Genomic DNA, 19,166 nt, shown 5'->3' on the forward strand with positions numbered 1-19,166 from the left:
TTTAACACCCAGAAGCTTGGAAAGGAGACTTCGTTCTTGCACAGCGCGATCAGTGAGTCGGTTAACGGCCTTGCTCGAATCCCCGCAAAGCACAGGCACAGTGCGGTCAGGTTTCCACTGACGTCCCCTCAGAACAGTGAGTCTTCTCTCTGGGGCGAAAGAGAAGGGCCTTGGGCCCTGGGCAGCAGGGGCCTCTCGAAGCATTTTGTTTCCTAATTTTCTTTGAATGGACCCGGGGGGCATCTGGGGGGCTCGGTCGGTTCAGCATCGGACTCTTGACTTTGGTTCTGGTCATAATCTCACGGTTCCTGGGATCGAGCCCCACGTCAGGTTCTATGCTGACAACATGCAACCTCCTTGGGATTCTCTCTCTGCCGTTCCCCCACTCACGCGCACATGCTCTCTCTCTCAATCTCTCTCTCAAAATAGATAAACAAACTGTAAAAAGTAACAAATAGACAAGAATTAAGACAGTTTCTTAACAGCGTCAGCTTTTACTGACTTCCTGTTTTCATTTCCTCTGGGAGCACAGTGTGTCAAGATGACCGGAGGCCGAGGCTGCACACACCGGGCCGGCCACCTGCACCTGCCCCCCGCCCCCTGCCCCCACCCCGTCCCCTGTCCCTCTGCCACGCCCCTGTACACTGAGCGAAACTGCAGCGAATGGAGCAAGGAACCCACTGCGGCTGGTTGGTGGGGCGGCCAAGTAGACGAGGCCACCGAGGCCTCTCCAGAACCAGCCGCACGCGAGCCTCAGGAAACTGTCTCAGCAAATACACACAGCCCCACACAAGCTGTTTCTGCAGCTTCCGCAGGGTGCATCCTGCTGAAACAGGAGTTCTCCGTGTTGTCTACAAGGAGCGAGTCTTACAGGCTAACTAGACATCCAATATTAACTATTATTGACGGGAAAGTCTTCTAACGTTTGTCCGCAGCTAGATTTAGACATACGTCTCAGGAACGAACAGCATGGCCTCAGCGTTTCATACGAGAAATGTAAATAATTTTCTATTTATATTTGATGTATTTTGAGTGGAAATGTTTAGTCTATTATTTTCAAATATTTTGTGTAGGCTATCTACAGTACTTATGGTGCATAAATTTTTTGATGTTACGGCAATACAATTATTAAAAGCAAATGAACTTTTGTGACAACAGATTATTGTCATATTTTTCAAATCGAAATCACTATTATCACAATAAGATTAAAAATCTCTTAAGAAACGTGAATAATGGAGACAAAATAGGACACGACTGTTCTTAGACTCTTCACAGGCAGTTGTAAATCAGGCCCGTTCAGAAGCCAGTGGGGTTACCTAGAGATTTCATGTCTGTGGTGATGACTCTGGTCCTTTGTGGTCTTTGCCACGTTCCACTCATAGAGTCCCCTTAGGACCTCCTGCAGGGCCGGATTAGTGGTCACAAACTCCTTCAGTTTTGTTTGGGAAAGTCTTTATCTTTCCTTCTACTCTGAACGACGGCCTTGCTGAACAAAGGATTCTTGGCTGCATATTTTTCCTGTTCAGTACATTGACTATTTTCTGCCAATCCCTTCCGGCCTGCCAAGGTTCAGTGGACAGGTCTGCTCCTACCCTTACGTGTCTACCCTTATAGGTTAAGGCATGTTTGTCCCTTGCTGATTTCAGAACGGTCCCTTTATCTTTGAATTCTGTCAGTTTTACTATGATATGTCATGGTGTTGACCTGTTTTTATTGATTTTAAACAGAGTTCTCTGTGCCTCTTGGACTTGGATGCCTGTTTCTTTCCCCAGATTAAGGATCACTCTGAATATAAATGGACTAAATGCTCCAACCAAAAGACACAGGGTATCAGAATGGATAAAAAAAAACCAAGATCCATCTATACACTGTCTACAAGAGACTCACTCTAGACCTGCAGATTGAAAGTGAGGGGATAGAGAACCATCTATCATGCTCCTGGAAGTCAAAAGAAAGCCGGAGTAGCCATACTTCTATCAGACACACTACATGTAAAACAAAGACTGTAACAAGAGATGAAAAGGGCATTATATCATAATTAAGGGGTCCATCCAAATGTGGAGGCACCCAAATAGAAATTAAGTTAATCACAAACATAAGCAAACTTTTAGATAATACTGTAATTGTAGGAGACTTTAATACCCCACTTACAACAATGGACAGATCATCTAGGCAGAAAATCAATAAGGAAACCACGGCTCTGAATAAGACATTGGACCAGATGGACCTAACATATATTCAGAACATTTCATCTTGAAGCAGCAGAATACACACATTCTTCTCCAGTGCACATGAAGCATTCTCCACAATAGATCACATACTGGGTCACAAAACAGCCCACAACAAGTACAAAAAGATCGAGATCATACCATGAATATTTTCAGACCACAACACTATGAAACTTGAAATTAACCACTAGAAAAAACGTGGAGAGCCCCCAAATACATGGAGGTTAAAGAACATCCTACTGAAGAATGAATGGGTTAGCCATGAAATTGAAGAAGAAATTTAAAAATACATGGAAGCAAATCAAAGCGAAAACATGACAGTCAGTCCCTTAGGGATGCAGCAAAGGCAGTCCTAAGAGGAAAATACATTGCAATCCAGGCCCATCTCAAGAAACAAGAATGGTCCCAAACACACAACCTAACCTTACACCTAAAGGAGCAGCAAATAAAGCCAAAAGTCAGAAGAAGGGAAATAATAAAGATTAGAGCAGAAATAAATGATATAGAATTTAAAAAAATAGAACAGATCAATGAAACTGAGCGCTAGTTTTTTTGAAAGAATAAACAAAATTGATAAACCCCAAGCAGACTTCTCTAAAAGCAAACAGGTAAAATCACAAATGAAAGAGATCACAAATACAATTAGAAGACAATGCTTTGAAAAAACTATATGCCAACAAACTGGACGATCCAGACGAAATGGACAAATTCCTAGACACCCACACACTACCAAAACTCAAATAGGAAGAAACAGAAAATCTGAACAGATGCATAGCCAGCAAAGAAATTGAATTGCTTATCAAAAATCTCCCAGCAAACAAGAGTCGTGGGCCAGAGGGCTTCCTAGGGGAATTCTACCAAACATCTAAACAAGAGTTAATACCTACTGTTCTCAAGGTATTCCAAAAAACAGAAATGGAAGGAAAGCTTCCAAACTCATTGTATGAGGCCAGCATTACTTTGATTCCAAAACCAGACAAAGACCCCACCTAAAAAGGAGAACTGCAGGTCAATATCCCAGATAAACATGGATGCAAAAATTTTCAACAAGATACTAGCAAATCAAATTCAACAGTACATCTAAAGAATTATTCACCATGGCCAAGTGGGATTCATTCCTGGGCTGCAGCGCTGGTTCAATATTTGCAAGTCAATCAACATGATACGCTACATTAGAAGAAAGTATAAGAACCACATGACCCTGTCAACAGATGCAGACAAAGCATTCGACAAAACACAGCATCCTTTCCTAATAAAACTGTTAAGAAAGTAGGGATAGAAAGAGCATACATTAACATCATAAAAGCCATATACGAAATGCCCACAGCTCATACCATCCTCAATGGGGAAAAGCCAAGAGTTTTCCCCCTCATATCAGGAACACAACAGGATGTCCATTCTCCCCACTGTTGTTCAACATAGTGATGGAAGTCCTAGCCTCAGCAATCAGACAACACAAAGAAGTAAAAGGCATCCAAACTGGCAAAGAAGAAGTCACCCTTTCACTCTTCGCAGATGACATATACTCCACGTGGAAAACCCAAAAGATTCCACCAAAAAACTTCCAGAGCTGATCCATGAATTCAGCAAGGCTGCAGGATATAAAATCAATGTACAGAAATTGGTCGTATTCCTATACACCAACAATGAAGCAACAGACAGAGATATCGAGGAGTTGATCCCATTTACAATTGCACCCAAAACTGTAAAATACTTAGGAATAAACCTAACCAAAGAGGTAAAAGATCTGTATGCTGAAAACTATAGAAAAGTTCAGAAAGAAATTGAAGAAGACATAAAGAAATGGAAAAACACTCCATGCTCATGGATTCTAAGAACAAATATTGTTACAATGTCAATACTACCCAAAGCAATCTACATATTCAATTCAATCCCTATCAAAATAACACCAGCATTCTTCACAAAGCTAGAGAAAACAGTACTAAAATTTGTACGGAACCAGAAAAGACCCCGAATAGCCAAAGCGATCTTGAAAAAGAAAACCAAAGCAGGAGGCATCACAATCCCAGACCTCAAGCTATACTACAAAGCTGTCATCACCAAGACAGTATGGTACTGGCACAAGAAGAGACACTCAGATCAATGGAACAGAATAGAGAACCCAGAAATGGACCCACAAACATACGGCCAACTCATCTTTGACAAAGCAGGAAAGAATATCCCATGGAATAAAGACAGTCTCTTCAGCAAGTGGTACTGGGAAAACTGGACAGCGACATGCAGAAGAACGAACCTGGACCGCTTTCTTACACCATCCACAAAAATGAACTCAAAATGGATGAAAGACCTCCATGTAAGACCGGAAGCCATCAAAATTGAGGAGAAAGCCGGCAAAAACCTCACTGACAGAGAAACACAGGGAAACGGCTGTGTAAATTGGGGCTTTCACCGCTGTTATCACAATTCCCAGCAGACAGGTCTATGCGCACAAGGAAACCGCAGTCCTGAACATTCTCACCTCCGCAGGTAATCACTGTTGCACACGGCAGAGCTCATTCGCGTCTCTGCGTCCTTGTAAATGACTGTGTTCCTACGGCACTCACACTTCTGAAAATTAACATTGTGTAAGTATCTTCCAGCCATTAAAAGCTCTTGGTAAAATTTATTTTAAAACACTGAAAACTCTCCTCACATGAATGCATCAGCATATACATAACTATCTCCCTATTCTTGAGACGTTAGATCGAAATGGGTTTTTCTTAAGCACTTACTATGTGCACTATGAACACGGCTTGCCGTCAGTCCCGGGCTTGGGACTGCTGTGTGGACGGCGTGACGGTCCACGGAGGCGCTGCCCTTACCGCCAGACAGCACTCCAGAAACACCCCCGCAAGGCGCTCAGCCGGACTGGTCAGGATCGCCTCCGTGGAATCTGCCACCACACCACAGCCTTTGGTAAAACCCCATTTCCAACGCCCTCTGCGGAGCCCCCAGATCAGACTCACTGAGCCCTCACTGGGACTGGTGTGTGTGAGCCTGAATACACAGCTTACCAGTCGTGGCTTCAGTGCCACGTCCTGGGGACATGGGCCCCGAGCCCTGAGCCCCGCTGTGGTTTATAACAGACTTGCTGTTTGTGTGAAACTGTTTATCGACTCACACATCACACGACTGACGCCCTGCAGCCGCCACCTGGGTCGTCCCTTTCACCCCGTGGCTACCGTCAGCCACTCTCCCCGCCATAACCAGCGTCCCGCGCTCTGCGGTGCGTGTGGCTTCCACGAGCACAAGCACGGTACGGTCGGGGGGCCACAAAGCTGAGGCACCCACGAGAGCGGGCCACGTGCACGAACACCTACCGCTGACCATCCCCAGCAGGACTTGCCTCGGGGACGCAGCGCGACAGTCACGGTCCCCCACCCAACGTGGCCAGAGGGACGACGGAGGGGATGTGACAGCAAGACCGGCTGAGGACGTCGCCAGGGCTCCTCGCTGGCTCCACGAGACGGGCGGACCTGGCAGCGTCCGGTGCCTCCACTCTTGTCTTCAGCCACCTCACCCAGTGCCCCCCGGCCTACCTATGACAACCACCAATCTGTGCACTGTGTCCGCGAGGGTTTCCTTCACTCGCTTTTATTTTTCAGGTTCCGCATGTAAGCGAAATCATACAGTATCTGTCTTTCTTTCTGGGCTTCCTCTCACTTAGCACGACGCCACCAAGGTCCATCCGTGTTGCCACAAGTGGCAGGACTTCCTTCTTCCCAAGGCTGTGTAATATGCCACTGCAGACAGAGATGTAGGGCTTCCGTGTTTTCGTGAGCCGTGCACCCATCAATGACACGCAGGTTGATTCCTATCTTGGCTGCTGTCAACAACGAGCAATGAACGAGGAAATGCAGGTGTCTCTTCCAGACCGTGGTTTTGTGTCCTTTGGAAGCATTCCCCGAAGTGGGATTGCTGGTCATCCGGCACTTCTATTTCTTACGTTTTGAGGAACCTCCACGCTGTCCTCCAGCGCGGCTGCACCAGTCGGCATCCCCACCGACCGTGCTTGAGGGTTCCCTTTTCTCCGCGTCCTCGCCAACACCTGCTGTTTCTTGTGTCGTTGACTTTAGCCGTTCGGACAGCTGTGAGGTGACATCATGGTCTTGATTTGATTTTCTTTTTTTTAATTTTTAAAAGTCTTTATTATTTATTTTTGAGAGAGAGAAGGAGAGAGAAAGAGAGAATGAGCCAGGGAGGGTACAGACAGAGGGAGACACAGAATCCGAAGCAGGCTCCAGGCTCCGAGCTGTCAGCACGGAGCCCGACGCGGGGCGCAAACCCACGAACCGCAAGATCATGACCTGAGCCGAAGTCAGACGCTCGGCTCACTGAGCCACCCAGGCGCCCCACTGATTTGCACTTTCTTGAGGATGTCTGACGTTGACCATCTTCTCGTGTGTGCTAGTCACCTGTATGTCTTCTGCAGAAAAATATCTATTCAGTTCGTCTACCCAATTTTTTTAAGTTCACTTACTCATTTTGAGAGTGAGAGAATCCCCAGCAGGCTCCACACTGTCAGTGCAGAGCCCGATGTGGGGCTCAAACTCACGAACCGTGAGATTGTCACCTGACGAGATCAAGAGTTGACGCTTAACCGACTGAGCCCGCCAGGCGCCCCGAGTCCTCTCCACCGAAATCTTCATTGAAGTGTAAGGTTTCTTCTCTTGAGCTGTAGGTGTTCCTTATAAATTTTGAATAATAGCCCCTTACAAGTCAAGTATCTTCTCCGTTTTTGATGCCTTCATTTGCTGTGCAGAAGCTTTCCGTGTGATACAGCCCGCTTGTTTATTTCTGCTTTTGTTGCCTTTGTGTTCGGGGTCAATTTTTAAAAATCAGCACCAAGACCAGAATCAAGGCACTTATACCCTATGATTTCTTCCAGGAGGTTTACGGTTAAGGGTCTTACGTTCAGTCTTTCGTCTACTTTGACTTAATTCTTATGTGTAAGAAATCAGTTCACTTTCATTTCATCCTTCTGCACGTTGCTGTCCAGCTTTCCCAACACCATTTGCTGAAGAGACTGTCTTTTCCCCGCTGTATATTCTTGGCTCTTCTGTAATAAAGTAATTGACCATATAATTGTGGATTTATTGCTGGGTTTTCTATTCTGTCCCATCGGTCTATGTGTCTGTTTTTATACCAGGGCCATACTGTTTTGATGATCACAGCTTTGTAAAAAAACTTAAGTCAGGGAACATGATGCCTCCAGCTTTGTTCTTTTTCAAGATTTATCTGGTGTTTCTTAGTCTTTCTTGGCCTTATACAAATTTTAGGATCGTTTGTTCTACTTCTGTGAAAACTGCTATTGGAATTTTGATAGGGACTGCATTGAATCTGTACATTGCTTTGGATAGTGTGGGCATTTTAAAGATTTTTTTAATAAATGTGTTATTTATTTTTGAGAGAGAGACAGCACAAGTAGGGAAGGGGAGAGAGAGAGGGACAGAGGATCCAAAGCAGCTCCAGCTCTGTGCTGACAGCAGAGAGCCCAGTGTGGGGCTCGAACCCACGAACCGTGTGATCATGACCGGAGCTAAAGCCAAGAGTCAGATGCTTAGCCGACTGAGCCCCCCAGGCACCCCTGATTCCAGTCCTCTTAGAGACTGAAATAATCGATGGCTCCTAAACTGTAAATTCAGTCTAATTAAACGCATTTTATTACTACTCTATTTGTATTCATATTTACCTTCTTACTTTGGCTCCTTCATTGTCTTCCTTTTTTCTTGGTGCATTTTTAATTATCTTTTGCAATTTGCTTTATTTCTCTTTTGGTCTTTAATTTTACTGGTGTTTTACTAATTTATGAAGTATTGTAACAAGAGAGGGACCTCAGCACGCTCACTGTCCAGTCCTACCTGAGCTCTAACCTACGACAGCAGACAGTGACATCGGTGGTGTTACCACCTCAAGACAAACAACATTGGTCTATACTCACCCGAGAGCCCAAGAACACCCAGGGAGCACGCCGCTCTCGCTCGGGACAAAGGAGACCTTTCTGGACACGAAACCCTCTCGGAGCAGCCCGCTCCGAGGACAAGCATCAACACTAACCGGGTAAGGAGGGGCCAGCGGGTCTGCAGACGAGTGGGAGGTCCAGGGGGACAGAAGGAGGAATGAATTCTGCAATTTTCAGCCTAATAGATGCTGTCAGTGTGAAGGAGACCTTCTCTGCTGTTATAAACATTCGGTAAGGATTTCTGGCAGAGAAGCAGCGAAAAGATGAAGTCAGTTCTCAACTACGTGGGGCAGCCCCAGCTTCTGGACGAGAGCGTGTGGGAGCTAGAAGGAAAAGCCGGGAGCCGACCCCGTCTCACGGGGGAAGAGAGGTCACGTCGGGAAGGAGTAGTTACCAATTCAGTTCGGAAGAAACACACAGAAAGGCTGCGACCTAGACAAGCAGCACGGGCGTCCCTCCGGCAGTGTGGACCGGAGGACGTGCAGCCTCCCCACCTCCACAAGGAGAGGCGCGGACGCACCGGGTCGGAGGCACGAGCCGTGAGAGCCGGGGACCAGCCCGCGGGTCCCCCCTCCCCGTTACAAGGCTGCTCTGAGCAAAGTCCACTTCCTGCTCGGTCGGGTCGGGTTCGGTCCTGGAGGACGGAGGCCATCCAACCATTCCGAGAGCATCGCCACCGGAAACGGTCCACATCCCGCGAGTCTGAGGATGTTTCCGACCCGCTTCTGTCGATAAAGCAAAGTGCAGGGCAGGGTCTACTTTACCCTCCGATCCACAGGTCCCGTCAGTTCCAGCACCATCGTGAGGCTGTACTGGACACAGTCCCCTGTCGAGCGCAGAGAACGATCTCAGTGCCAAACAGGCTTCAGGAGAGAGAGCCCAGCCGCTAAGGGCGTGGAACCAGCTGGCCGCTGGATTATTGACGCGATTATTATTGTTTCCATCTGGAATACCAAGCAGGTGGCCTTTAAAATTTTTTACAGGATTTTGAGTCTGAATATCTTTTAAAAAATAACATATTAAAACTCTTTTTTGATTCTCTGGGATTCAGATTCTGTGAAATGCGTTGTTCTTGAAGGTGACCTAACCAAATGATTACAGAGCATTCCTACGCTCTGCCTTTCTCTTTCTCCCCTTCGTGATGAGGGTGACGATGAAGGCTGAGGGTACGCATTCACAGGAGCGTGCTGGTCGCGGCCCCACGCCGAGCCTGAGAGCACGGAGGCCTGAGGCCGTGGGAGGAGGTGCCGGGGGACCTCGGGTGGGGCCTCCCACCCCCCTGTCTGTTCCGTTCTCCAGTGCGCACCACATCTTTGGCAGACTGGGTCACCTTTCCTGAGGGGACTGCTGGGGGTGCGTTCTGCTCTGTGCACACCCTCTCATTCAAGAAGAATCGCATTAACGTGATCCTGGATGACGTTTTCTCAAAAAAAAAAAAACACTCAGCACACGATTCAACTAGGATACTGTATAAAGCCGAGACAAATAATGAAATAAAAATCTTAAGAGATCTCCTAGAAGACAGTCCGATGAGAAGCCCAAGGGAAGGCAAGAAGTGACAAGAAGTAAGGCCTGTAAGGGATAGGAGGTGACGCTGGGGCACAAACGCAATCTGGGCTCGGGGTGGGGGCCGGAGGGGCGGGGAGGTGCCGTGTGTGTAGATGAAGGCTGGTGTCAAAGACCATGGAGAGGGCTGTATCAGTGACCACACCGGAGGCTGCCCAGGAACACAGCCGGACCCGCAGCCACGTGGAGAGAAAACTTCCCCGTGTCCGCAGTAGAGACCAAGAGACGCTGGAAGTACATTCAAGTGTAGACAAAATAACCCGTTTTAAAATAACCTGAAATAGATTTTGGTACCAACAGGCCTTAAGTTCCAGTGAGAGTCCTTGAGCAGAGAGGAGATTCATCCTGCAAGGAGGCCGGATGCAGAAGTCGTGGGGAGAACAAGAGGCTGTAAACATTTAGGAATGCAGGAGCCCCAAAAGTTGTGACTTTTCGTGCATTTAAAAGCGGCTTCTAAACACAAAGCCACAGCAGGTGGTAGATCAGGAAACAACTCGGGTTCAGGGGTCACAAGGTCCTAGCACCTTCCAGCAGGACCTAAACATGCTGTCTTTCTATCGTGTAGGCAAAGTATACATTTGGCAAAATGTCAAGGGCCACCTCCAAATAAATGTAAATGGAGTACACACATTTGAGACATGCAGAGGAGAATTTTAGAAGACACATGAAAAATTTAATCAGAATAATTTAAGTATCAAGAAGAAAAGGGGCACAGTGAAGGGGGGGACCAATAAAAATTCAAAGTCCTCGATCAAAACCAAACTCGAGCACACATCGGTCATCACCACACACTCCAACGGGGGCGCAGCCTGTCAGGCTCGGTGGTAAGAAAGAAGGAAGCACAAAAACGCAAACGAAATCAAAGGGACAAGGTAACAAAAATGAGTAGGAACCAGCAGCGTGCGGATCTGGGAGCCAAAGTCGTTCTTTGCTAAGAGCAGTAAAATGAAGAATCCTCTGCTGAATCGATCAAAAAAGAAAAAAATTAATCCTATTGAAAAATATTGAAGATCTGAGATCCTTTCACCAGCAGGAAAAATGACTTCCCCTGTAGTCACACACTTTCACACACTTTCAATAAAAACCCCAAGACTTCTGCAGAATCTGATCAGAGGCTTTTAAAATTCTCACGAAGAAACAAAGGGAAAGAGAAGACGGAAAAAATAAAGTGAACCAGGAGGTGAGGAGACCTGGGCCCGCGGTGGCAAACGTGTTGCCGTAGGTCCACAGCGGTAAGTGTGATTCCGGCCTTGACACCGTTGGAGAGCACACGTAAACCACGGCAGGACACTCGGTCGAGGGCCCAGGTGGCACACAATCCCCGAGGAACCGGTCACGACACGTGCTTGCCCAGGACAATAAATCTGATCCCTACTTTTCACATGTTTTACAGAAGTAAGTGTCACATGCCTGGGAGACCTAACCCAGAGAGCAAACGAACACTGAGAAGGAAACGCAAGCAGATATATTTACGAGCATGGGGTAAGGAAGGTTCTCCTGAACCAGATGCTAAATCCACACAGGAAAGCACGGACGAGGGGCGCTTGGGTCGCTCAGTCGGTTAAGCAAGCACCTGACTTCGGCCAGGTCATGATCTCACGGTTCGTGGGTTCCAGCCCCGCGTCGGACTCTGTGCTGACAGTGTGGAGCCTGCTTGGGATCCTCTCTCTCCCTCTCTCTCTGCCCCTCACCCACTCTCTCTCTCTCTCTCAAAATAAATAAACATTTTTTTAACGTTAAAATGAAAAACGGTATTTCAAGAACGTTACTGTCTGAATCCGGACTTTTCCCTCAGGCTGTCCCTGCACGTCCCACGGCTGGTCCTCTTATGAGCGAGAGAGGGTCTGATTTCCAGTAACAGGTTTTCAGACTGCTTACGGGATTCCGATCCCCATCCAGTAACGCCGGTGGAGAGGAGCCCACACGCTGGAAGGGGGCCGAGGCAGGCCCGCTGCACGGGGTCTGGGTCTCTGCGGGAGGGGTTTCGGGGGCCAGGTGCCCCCCCTGCTCTGGCTCAGCTGGGGTTTTCGGGGGGGCAGGCATCTGGGCGGGAGGAAAATGTCCCGCTGGCACACGGCACACGGGAGCCCGGCAGAGGTGGTGGGAGCAGGGCTGAATCCCACCTCGGAGCCGACTGCACCCGCCCGCTCGCTGGGCCGTGGGGGCCACGGCCACCACGGCCACCACGTCCTACATCGTGGCACCGAGCCATCCCTTGTGGGACCAGACGCCAACCAACGGTGTCCTCCATCGTGCCCCACGTCCTCCTAGCTGAACCTGCCACCTCGAGTGGCTTAATTCTGGGGCGCGTGTGGGGACATACATCCCCGCTCGGTTAAAGTACGAGAAGCCGTGCTTACTGTGCTGCTGGGGTTGCTGTTCAGATGCAGTCCACTGTCAAACAGAGGGGACGAGGCCCCGCTGCTGTGGTCGCCGGCTGGCCCCGGGGACCCTGCAGGCAAGCAGAGACGGTCACTCAGGCGTGGCGTGGGCAGCGGTCCCCAGGTAGAGAGCCTCCCTTCTCCCGAGGCACCGGGAAGTCCCCCAGGACACCGGCCATCACGCGGAGCCACCACGTCCGCCCTCCGTCCCCTGCTGTCCTGGGGCCACCTCACACCCGTCTGGCCTCAACCAGAAATGGGGCAGAAGGCGGGAAGATGGCCCACCTCACGGGAAAAGGTGCCACCGGGGTCTAGAATCCGCACCCACACGGCACCGGGGGACTGTCATCCCTGGTCCCTGGGGACGTCCCACACCTGCACTTTCTACCACCGGGATCACATCGGAACCTCTACACGCTATTCCTGACTTTCTGTTCTGAATTTTCAAGCTGCTTATTTGTTTGACATTTTCTGATTTCCTTGGCATCGCCCACTGCACTAGTGGACAACACAGAGATAAATCAGGTAAGTTTGTGGACAGTGGGTCTGAAAACAAAAAGCCCGTGTCTGGGTAGGAAGCAGAGGTCTGGGGCCAGGAGCCATTCCGAGCTACAGTTTCCTCTTCCGAAAGCAGAGACGGGGCTGAGTGACCTCCACCCCTGCCCTTCTGAAAGGAGGTGCCCTGGGCACCCCCAGCAGCCGATTGTCGGGCAGTAAATCGCATTAGGGAGAGACACCAAACTGCAAGGTAAAGTTGAAGCTGACCTACAGATCGGTTTTGCTTGAGAAAAACCAAGACATCACATTAAATCTCAGAATTCATAAGGGCGCCTGGGTGGCTCAGTCAGTTGAGCGTCCGACTTCAGCTCAGGTCATGATCTCACGGTCTGTGAGTTCGAGCCCCGCGTCGGGCTCTGTGCTGATGGCTCGGAGCCTGGAGCCTGCTTTGGATTCTCTGTTTCTCTCTCTCTGCCCCTCCCCTGGTCACGCTCTGTCTCTCTCTCAAAAATAAACATTAAAGAAAAATTAAAAAAAAAAACAAACAGATTTCTGACTTTCCTGGAAAAGAGAAACATCTGAGGCTCCCGACAATAAATCGCTGTCCCCTAGCCTCCTCACCACGCGGGGCCCAAACCCGCCAGCCACCGGCATCAGGGCCCCCGCCCTGCGGGTCAGTCGCGTGAGGTGGCCACACAGGAACAGAGATGAGCCTGTGTTGGTCACCCCGTCACCAACATCCTTATGATTTCTCGGGAACTGAACCAAGTGCCTCGTAAATGTGGTTTCACTCGCTGCTTCAAAACACGTGCCTCTGCTGGGCGTGTTTACTACAAGCGTCATTTTGCAGAGGAAGAAACTGGAGGGATTCTGTCCGTCACCCACTGACCACAGTCCTCTCGGGACCGAGGGCTCACACCCGGAGCACCTGGTTCCGGTAAAGGGGAACACGCCCCACCTCCAGGCCTCCGGGGCCACACGACCAGAGCTTGTGATCAGCTCCACAAAATTCACGCCGACGGTGAATTTTCAAGGGGAAGGAGAAAGCTTTCCTGCTGTTTCCGATGTCTGAGAATAGCTTCGCAGAGAAAGCTAGATTCGCCGACAACCGGATCCCAAATATTTTTGGCCACAATACGAGCATGAGCAGCTCCCGTGTGACTCACAGGTTCAGTCTGTTAATTTTTTTTTTTTTTTTTTTTTTTTTAAATTTTTTTTCAACGTTTATTTATTTTTGGGACAGAGAGAGACAGAGCATGAACGGGGCAGGGGCAGAGAGAGAGGGAGACACAGAATCGGAAACAGGCTCCAGGCTCTGAGCCATCAGCCCAGAGCCTGACGCGGGGCTCGAACTCACGGACCGCGAGATCGTGACCTGGCTGAAGTCGGACGCTTAACCGACTGCGCCACCCAGGCGCCCCCAGTCTGTTAATTTTTGTGGTGGAGCCACACGGAGAAGGACGCCTGCCCACGTAAGTCCACCGGCCATGAGAACCAGACATCTAGGCTTTACCCTGAGGAGCCCCCTACAGACCCCTGAGCGGATCCAGGGTCCTGGCGTGTGACCGTCTGGGTGCTGAGGACGGCACGGCCGATCTGTCACAGACACCGGCCGCCAGCCATCACCGCGTGATGTGGCGTGCCCCCTCCCCCACCCGCTGCAGGAAAGGAGCCGGAACCCCCAAACAGTGGAGACGCCTGGTGCTCGGTCGACTTCCTAAGATTAAACTGAAGGTCAGGTGACGTCACGTACGCAGTCATTCCGAAGTCACCGGCCCTCTCTCACTGCAGACGGGCTCGCGGGGCTCTGCAGCCGACTATCGCCACCCCTGCCTGCCGCTGCGGGACTCCTGGGCCACCAGCCACCACACCCCCACCCCCCGCACCCTTCCCCATCTCTACAGAACCGACGAGGACCTGGATTCCCCACTGAACACCACGTTCCCGCGCGCGCCGTGCGCAGCCCCAAGGACTCGGGAAATGCGCCCTGTTCTGGGCCCCGAAGACGGCGCTCCAGCGCACCCCTCCTTCCCTGGACCGGCCCCCGCGAACCCGCTGCCCTGGGGCCGTCTCCGCCTGGGCCCTCCACTAGGCCACGGTGACACAACGCCGCCCTTGCTCCCTGCACCTCCAAGCTCCCCGCGCCCCAGGACAGCGCTGCGGCCAGAGGACACGCGACTGCCGGTCCCAGAGGGCGAAATAAAGGACGCGGAGCGAACGGGAACGTGAGTAGGTCACCCTGCCAGTCATCCTACTGACTTCGGATACACGGGTATGTTTTCGTCTACAGCATCCTAGAAGGGAAATCTGAACTGTTGTGATACAGTTTTGGTTACCACCAGTAAAGCCCATTATTTACAGGACGATCAGTTGTTGTCAATAATTGCTAATGATAAAAATAAACTTGGTGTCACACTTCAACATTAGAAAATATACAACAGGAGCACCTGGGGGCTCAGTCGGTGGGGCATCTGACCTCGGCTCAGGTCACGATCTCACCATTCGTGGGCTCAAGCCCCGCGTCAGGCTCTGTGCCGACAGCTTGGAGCCTGGAGCCTGCTTGGGATTCTGTCTCCCTCCCTCTCTGCCCCTCCCCCTGCTCGTGCTCTGTCTCTCTCTAAAATAAATATAAAGAAAATTTTAAAAAAGAAAATATACAACAAAAAGCTTACAAGAAATATTTATAGAAAACTTCTAGCCTACAAAACGAGCTCTCACCTAGGAAATTACACTGGCCTCCCTCATGCAGGGTGGGTGGGGTTTAATGAGGGGGTGGCTGCCGAGAAGGTCCCCCGGGGTCATGCACGGAGAGACCGAAGGACACAGCAATCCCATGCAGCTAACACCCCAGAGAAGGAACACATGTCCACACAAAACCCATGTATGAAGGCTCATGTCCGTATTACTCACAGCGGCTCCAAGGTGGGAAACAAACCACCCGCCGCTCCCCCCGTCCGCTGATGAAGCAGGGATCACAACGTGGGACCTCATAGAACAGAACAGAACAGGGGGGCTGACACCTGCTACAGCCTCTGCCAGCCTGGAAAACAGGAGCTCAAGTGAGGGACGCAGACGCAGAGGCCACACCGTGTGCGGATTCACCTTCACAGGGAGTGTGGAGCAGGAGAGCCCAGACACAGGAGGGGGGCCCGTGGGGCCGGGCCAGGGGCTGTGGCCTCTCTGGGGTGACGGGAGGGCTCTGGGACTGGACACTGAGGGCTGCGCGGCACGCGGAAAACACTACAAACCACTCAAGTGAACGAGCACTTGAAATGGTGGATCTTGGGGGCACGTGGGGGGCTCAGTCCATTGAGCATCTGACTTCAGCTCAGGTCATGATCTCTTGGTTCCTGAGTTCAAGCCCCACATCGGGCTCAGGGCTACAGCACAGAACCCTCTCCAGATCCTCTGTCCCTCTCTCTCTGCCCCTCTCCTGCTTGCGTTCTCACGAAAATAAAACGTTAAAAAAATAAAAAAATAAACAGTGGAAGTTGTGTTATGTGACTTATATCTTAAAAAAACACTAAGAGGGGCGCCTGGGTGGCTCAGTCGGCTGAGCGTCCAACTTCGGCTCAGGTCATATCTCACAGCTCGTGAGTTTGAGCCCCGCGTCGGGCTCTGTGCAGACAGCTCGGAGCCTGGAACCTGCTTCCGATTCTGTATCTCCCTCTCTCTCTCTCTGCCCCTCCCCCACTCGTGCCATGTCTCTGTCTCTCAAAAATAAACATTAAAAATTAAAAAAAAAAAAACACTAAGAGTCTGAATTTATGCGAAAAAAAAAGAGAGAGAGACTGCGGACTCCTGTCACCGGCCATTCATCTTCTATCCAGCGTGGCGGTCAGGTGTCGAAAGCGGGCGCTGTCCTCACGGGCCTGGTGTCCTTGCACCGCCAGTCGCTGCTGTAGTGCACGGCGGGCTTCCACCGATGACCCGGTGCAGGGGTGAGGGTGGCGCAGGCAAGAGCGAGTTGCCGTCCTGCTGCGGCCTCACCAGAGGAACCTGCCTGAATTTACGGAGGGATTATGGTGTTTTGGAATAGTAAGGTTTTAACTTCTGAAGATTACACGAAACCAAATAAAGAACAGACGTTTATTGACTCAAGAGAGGGTTCAACATCCTTGCCACGTGGGAAGGCTGGCAGGCAGATCGCATGGGGCCTGTTGCCAGGCGACCGCTGGCTGGCCCCCCACACTGGGCCGTGAGCACCCTTACGAGGGTGCTGACGTGCGTGCTGAGCCCGCCACGAGGGCCAGCGGGACTCAGCCAGGCTGCGCCAGGACATCGGCAGCAAAGCCGGGCAAGTGACGCGGCTGCTGGCTATGCGCAGCTCTGTCGCCTCTCTCAACAAAACGTCTCCAGCGCCCCGGCTGATGGTCAGAGCTCCCCGTCGGTGCCTCGGCCAGGGGGACGTGGCCACCCCAGGCCTGTGGTGGCTCTGGGGACAGGCTCCCTGTTGACGCCCCTGGGCACTCCCTCCCCCCATCCCGGCTTCAAGATGCTGCTGGGGTTGCCTGGATTCTGCTGCTTCCGTAGCGTCATCGAAAGCGGTCTGGAGACCCCGGCCGCCCCCTCTGCCGGGAGGTCACCTCACCTGGAAGAACGCAGACGGAGCCCTAACACGAACGTCCTCGGTGTCTACGCGCCAGATCCTGCCCGCCACCCCGTTCCTCCTGCTGCAACGTTACAGGATCAGCTCTCTATCCGCACGGGGAGACGCCTACAGGACAGATACGCAGGCCGACCGACAGGGTGGACACACGGCCCGCCTGGTGGCACAGTGCTGCCAATCGACCACCTTCCACGAACACGATGCCACATACGTGACGCCCAAGTGCACGTCCAACACTTGCTAGCCTTTACGTTCTGCTGGAAAGAACCCCCGTGAAACCCTGGTACCATGTGCTCACAGTCTGAAACGGAAGCCCAGAGTGGCCAGAAGCGACTAAGCTCTTTGCACGAGAGCCGCTCACTCTGTGTGCGATTCAGAAGAAACACGACGGACCCTTCTCCAGCCCCCCTGCTGTGGGGGGACACGAAGTCCACAGGCCACCCCAGCCTCTCCATTTCCACCTGCCACCCTAAATCCCTTATCTCACCCAAACCTCACGTCTGTTGTGAACTGAACGTTTGTGTCCTCCAAATTCCTCTGCTGAATTTGGAATTCAACCGAGCCCCTGACAGGAAGTTGTTGGGGCACCTGAGGCAGGTGATGGGTGACCTTCCAAAAGGCCCCAGGGTCTCCCTGGCTCCCGCCACACGCGAGGACACAGAGAGGAGAGGCGTCTATGAACCAGGTCCTCCCAAGACGTCCCGCCTCCAGAAGCGTCTGCCGTCCCGGCCGCCACTGCGCTTTGTTACTGTGGCCGAGTGGACCAGCCCCCCCCCCCCCCCGCCAGCCTGTCTTCTCCTCCAAACTGCTGGAGGTGCCCACGGATGCACCCCCTGAGCCCAAAGACCCAGAGCAGCTGGCCGCGGGCAGGAGGCAGTGGTGTTCCCTCTTCGGGCCAGAGGCGCCTGCCTCCCCCACGGATAGCGCCCCCTGGGACCGGCGTCCCCCTCCCTCCCCGCAACGGACAGTCTGTCCCGGGAGTAGCGCCCCGCTGGCTCCTGGGACCTGCACATGGGCTGCCCCGAGTCGCTCCCCTCACAGGTGCACGTGCACGTGCACGTCTGACCAGACCCCACGGGACACGACGCAGTGCTGTGCGTGGGGCTTACTTTTCCAAAGACTGGTCTGATGGTCACCATTCCCACTTCCTGCTGCTCGGGGTGCACTCCCTTCCGTCCACAGCCCCGCGGCCTCTCCTCTTGACCCTGGAGCCCTCTGCGAACTGCGAGGAGCTGGGCTCCTAAGAACGTAGACCCCGAGGGATCTTACTGACGGAGGAATATCAATTTTCCCGAGAAAGGCGAATAGTGGCCTGGTTACCCCAGTGCGGTCTGACAGGAAAATGGATTCTGAAACTGATTTGCTCAGGTTCTCAGGGAGAGAAAGTAAGAAGTCGACTGAGTTCAATGACTTTCTGTCAAACGTGGGCCCTCCTGCAAGACGGGTTTCCACCACGGACGCACCCAGAGGACTGCGCCGGCCCCCCAACCACAGGCTTCTGCGGTTGGGGGGAGAAGAGGGAGAGAAAACGTGGAGAATGTGGCCAGCCCAGGGCGGGCGCTGGTCCTCCACAGGACGACACGGAGGGTGGGACCCACCCCCGTCCTCGGGACGCCCGCCTGCCAGAGCTGGACCTCGAGGGGCCACCAGCAGAGTCACAGCCCCTGCGGGCACGATGGTACCTAACGCCCCCTCTGGCTGAGAGGACCGCACCCCCGCCCCCACTGAACCACTCTGCACCTGTTGTAAAAATGTGGTGGCGGCGGAGTCCGTAAGGGGCACGGTGACAACTCTGACGAAAACGTCTGTATGGACGGGAGACCCATCGCTTCCAAACTGGGTCACGGCCGTGTACGGGAGACGAACACGGGGCAGGCACTTCACAGTATGCACTTACTACTGTCTTCTCTCTCGCGGGGGAT

The 19,166-nt window shown here is 51.8% G+C and overlaps 1 protein-coding gene across 7 annotated transcripts in view; it reads right to left on the reverse strand.

The window, feature by feature from the left end:
• Positions 1–19,166, reverse strand: part of SNTG2 (syntrophin gamma 2) — a 177,030-nt gene that overhangs the window by 77,549 nt on the left and 80,315 nt on the right. For 5 of the 7 annotated variants that reach the window (XM_023252165.2, XM_003984546.6, XM_045055050.1 and 2 more), the window contains one exon: positions 12,117–12,208. The exons of the other annotated variants lie outside the window; for them this stretch is intronic. In XM_023252165.2, the coding sequence (XP_023107933.1) occupies positions 12,117–12,208 (92 nt within the window). The remainder of the gene's footprint in view (positions 1–12,116; positions 12,209–19,166) is intronic. 7 annotated transcript variants of the gene reach the window in all.

Source organism: Felis catus, chromosome A3 (genome assembly GCF_018350175.1).
Source record: "Felis catus isolate Fca126 chromosome A3, F.catus_Fca126_mat1.0, whole genome shotgun sequence".
Taxonomy (NCBI): domain Eukaryota; kingdom Metazoa; phylum Chordata; class Mammalia; order Carnivora; family Felidae; genus Felis; species Felis catus.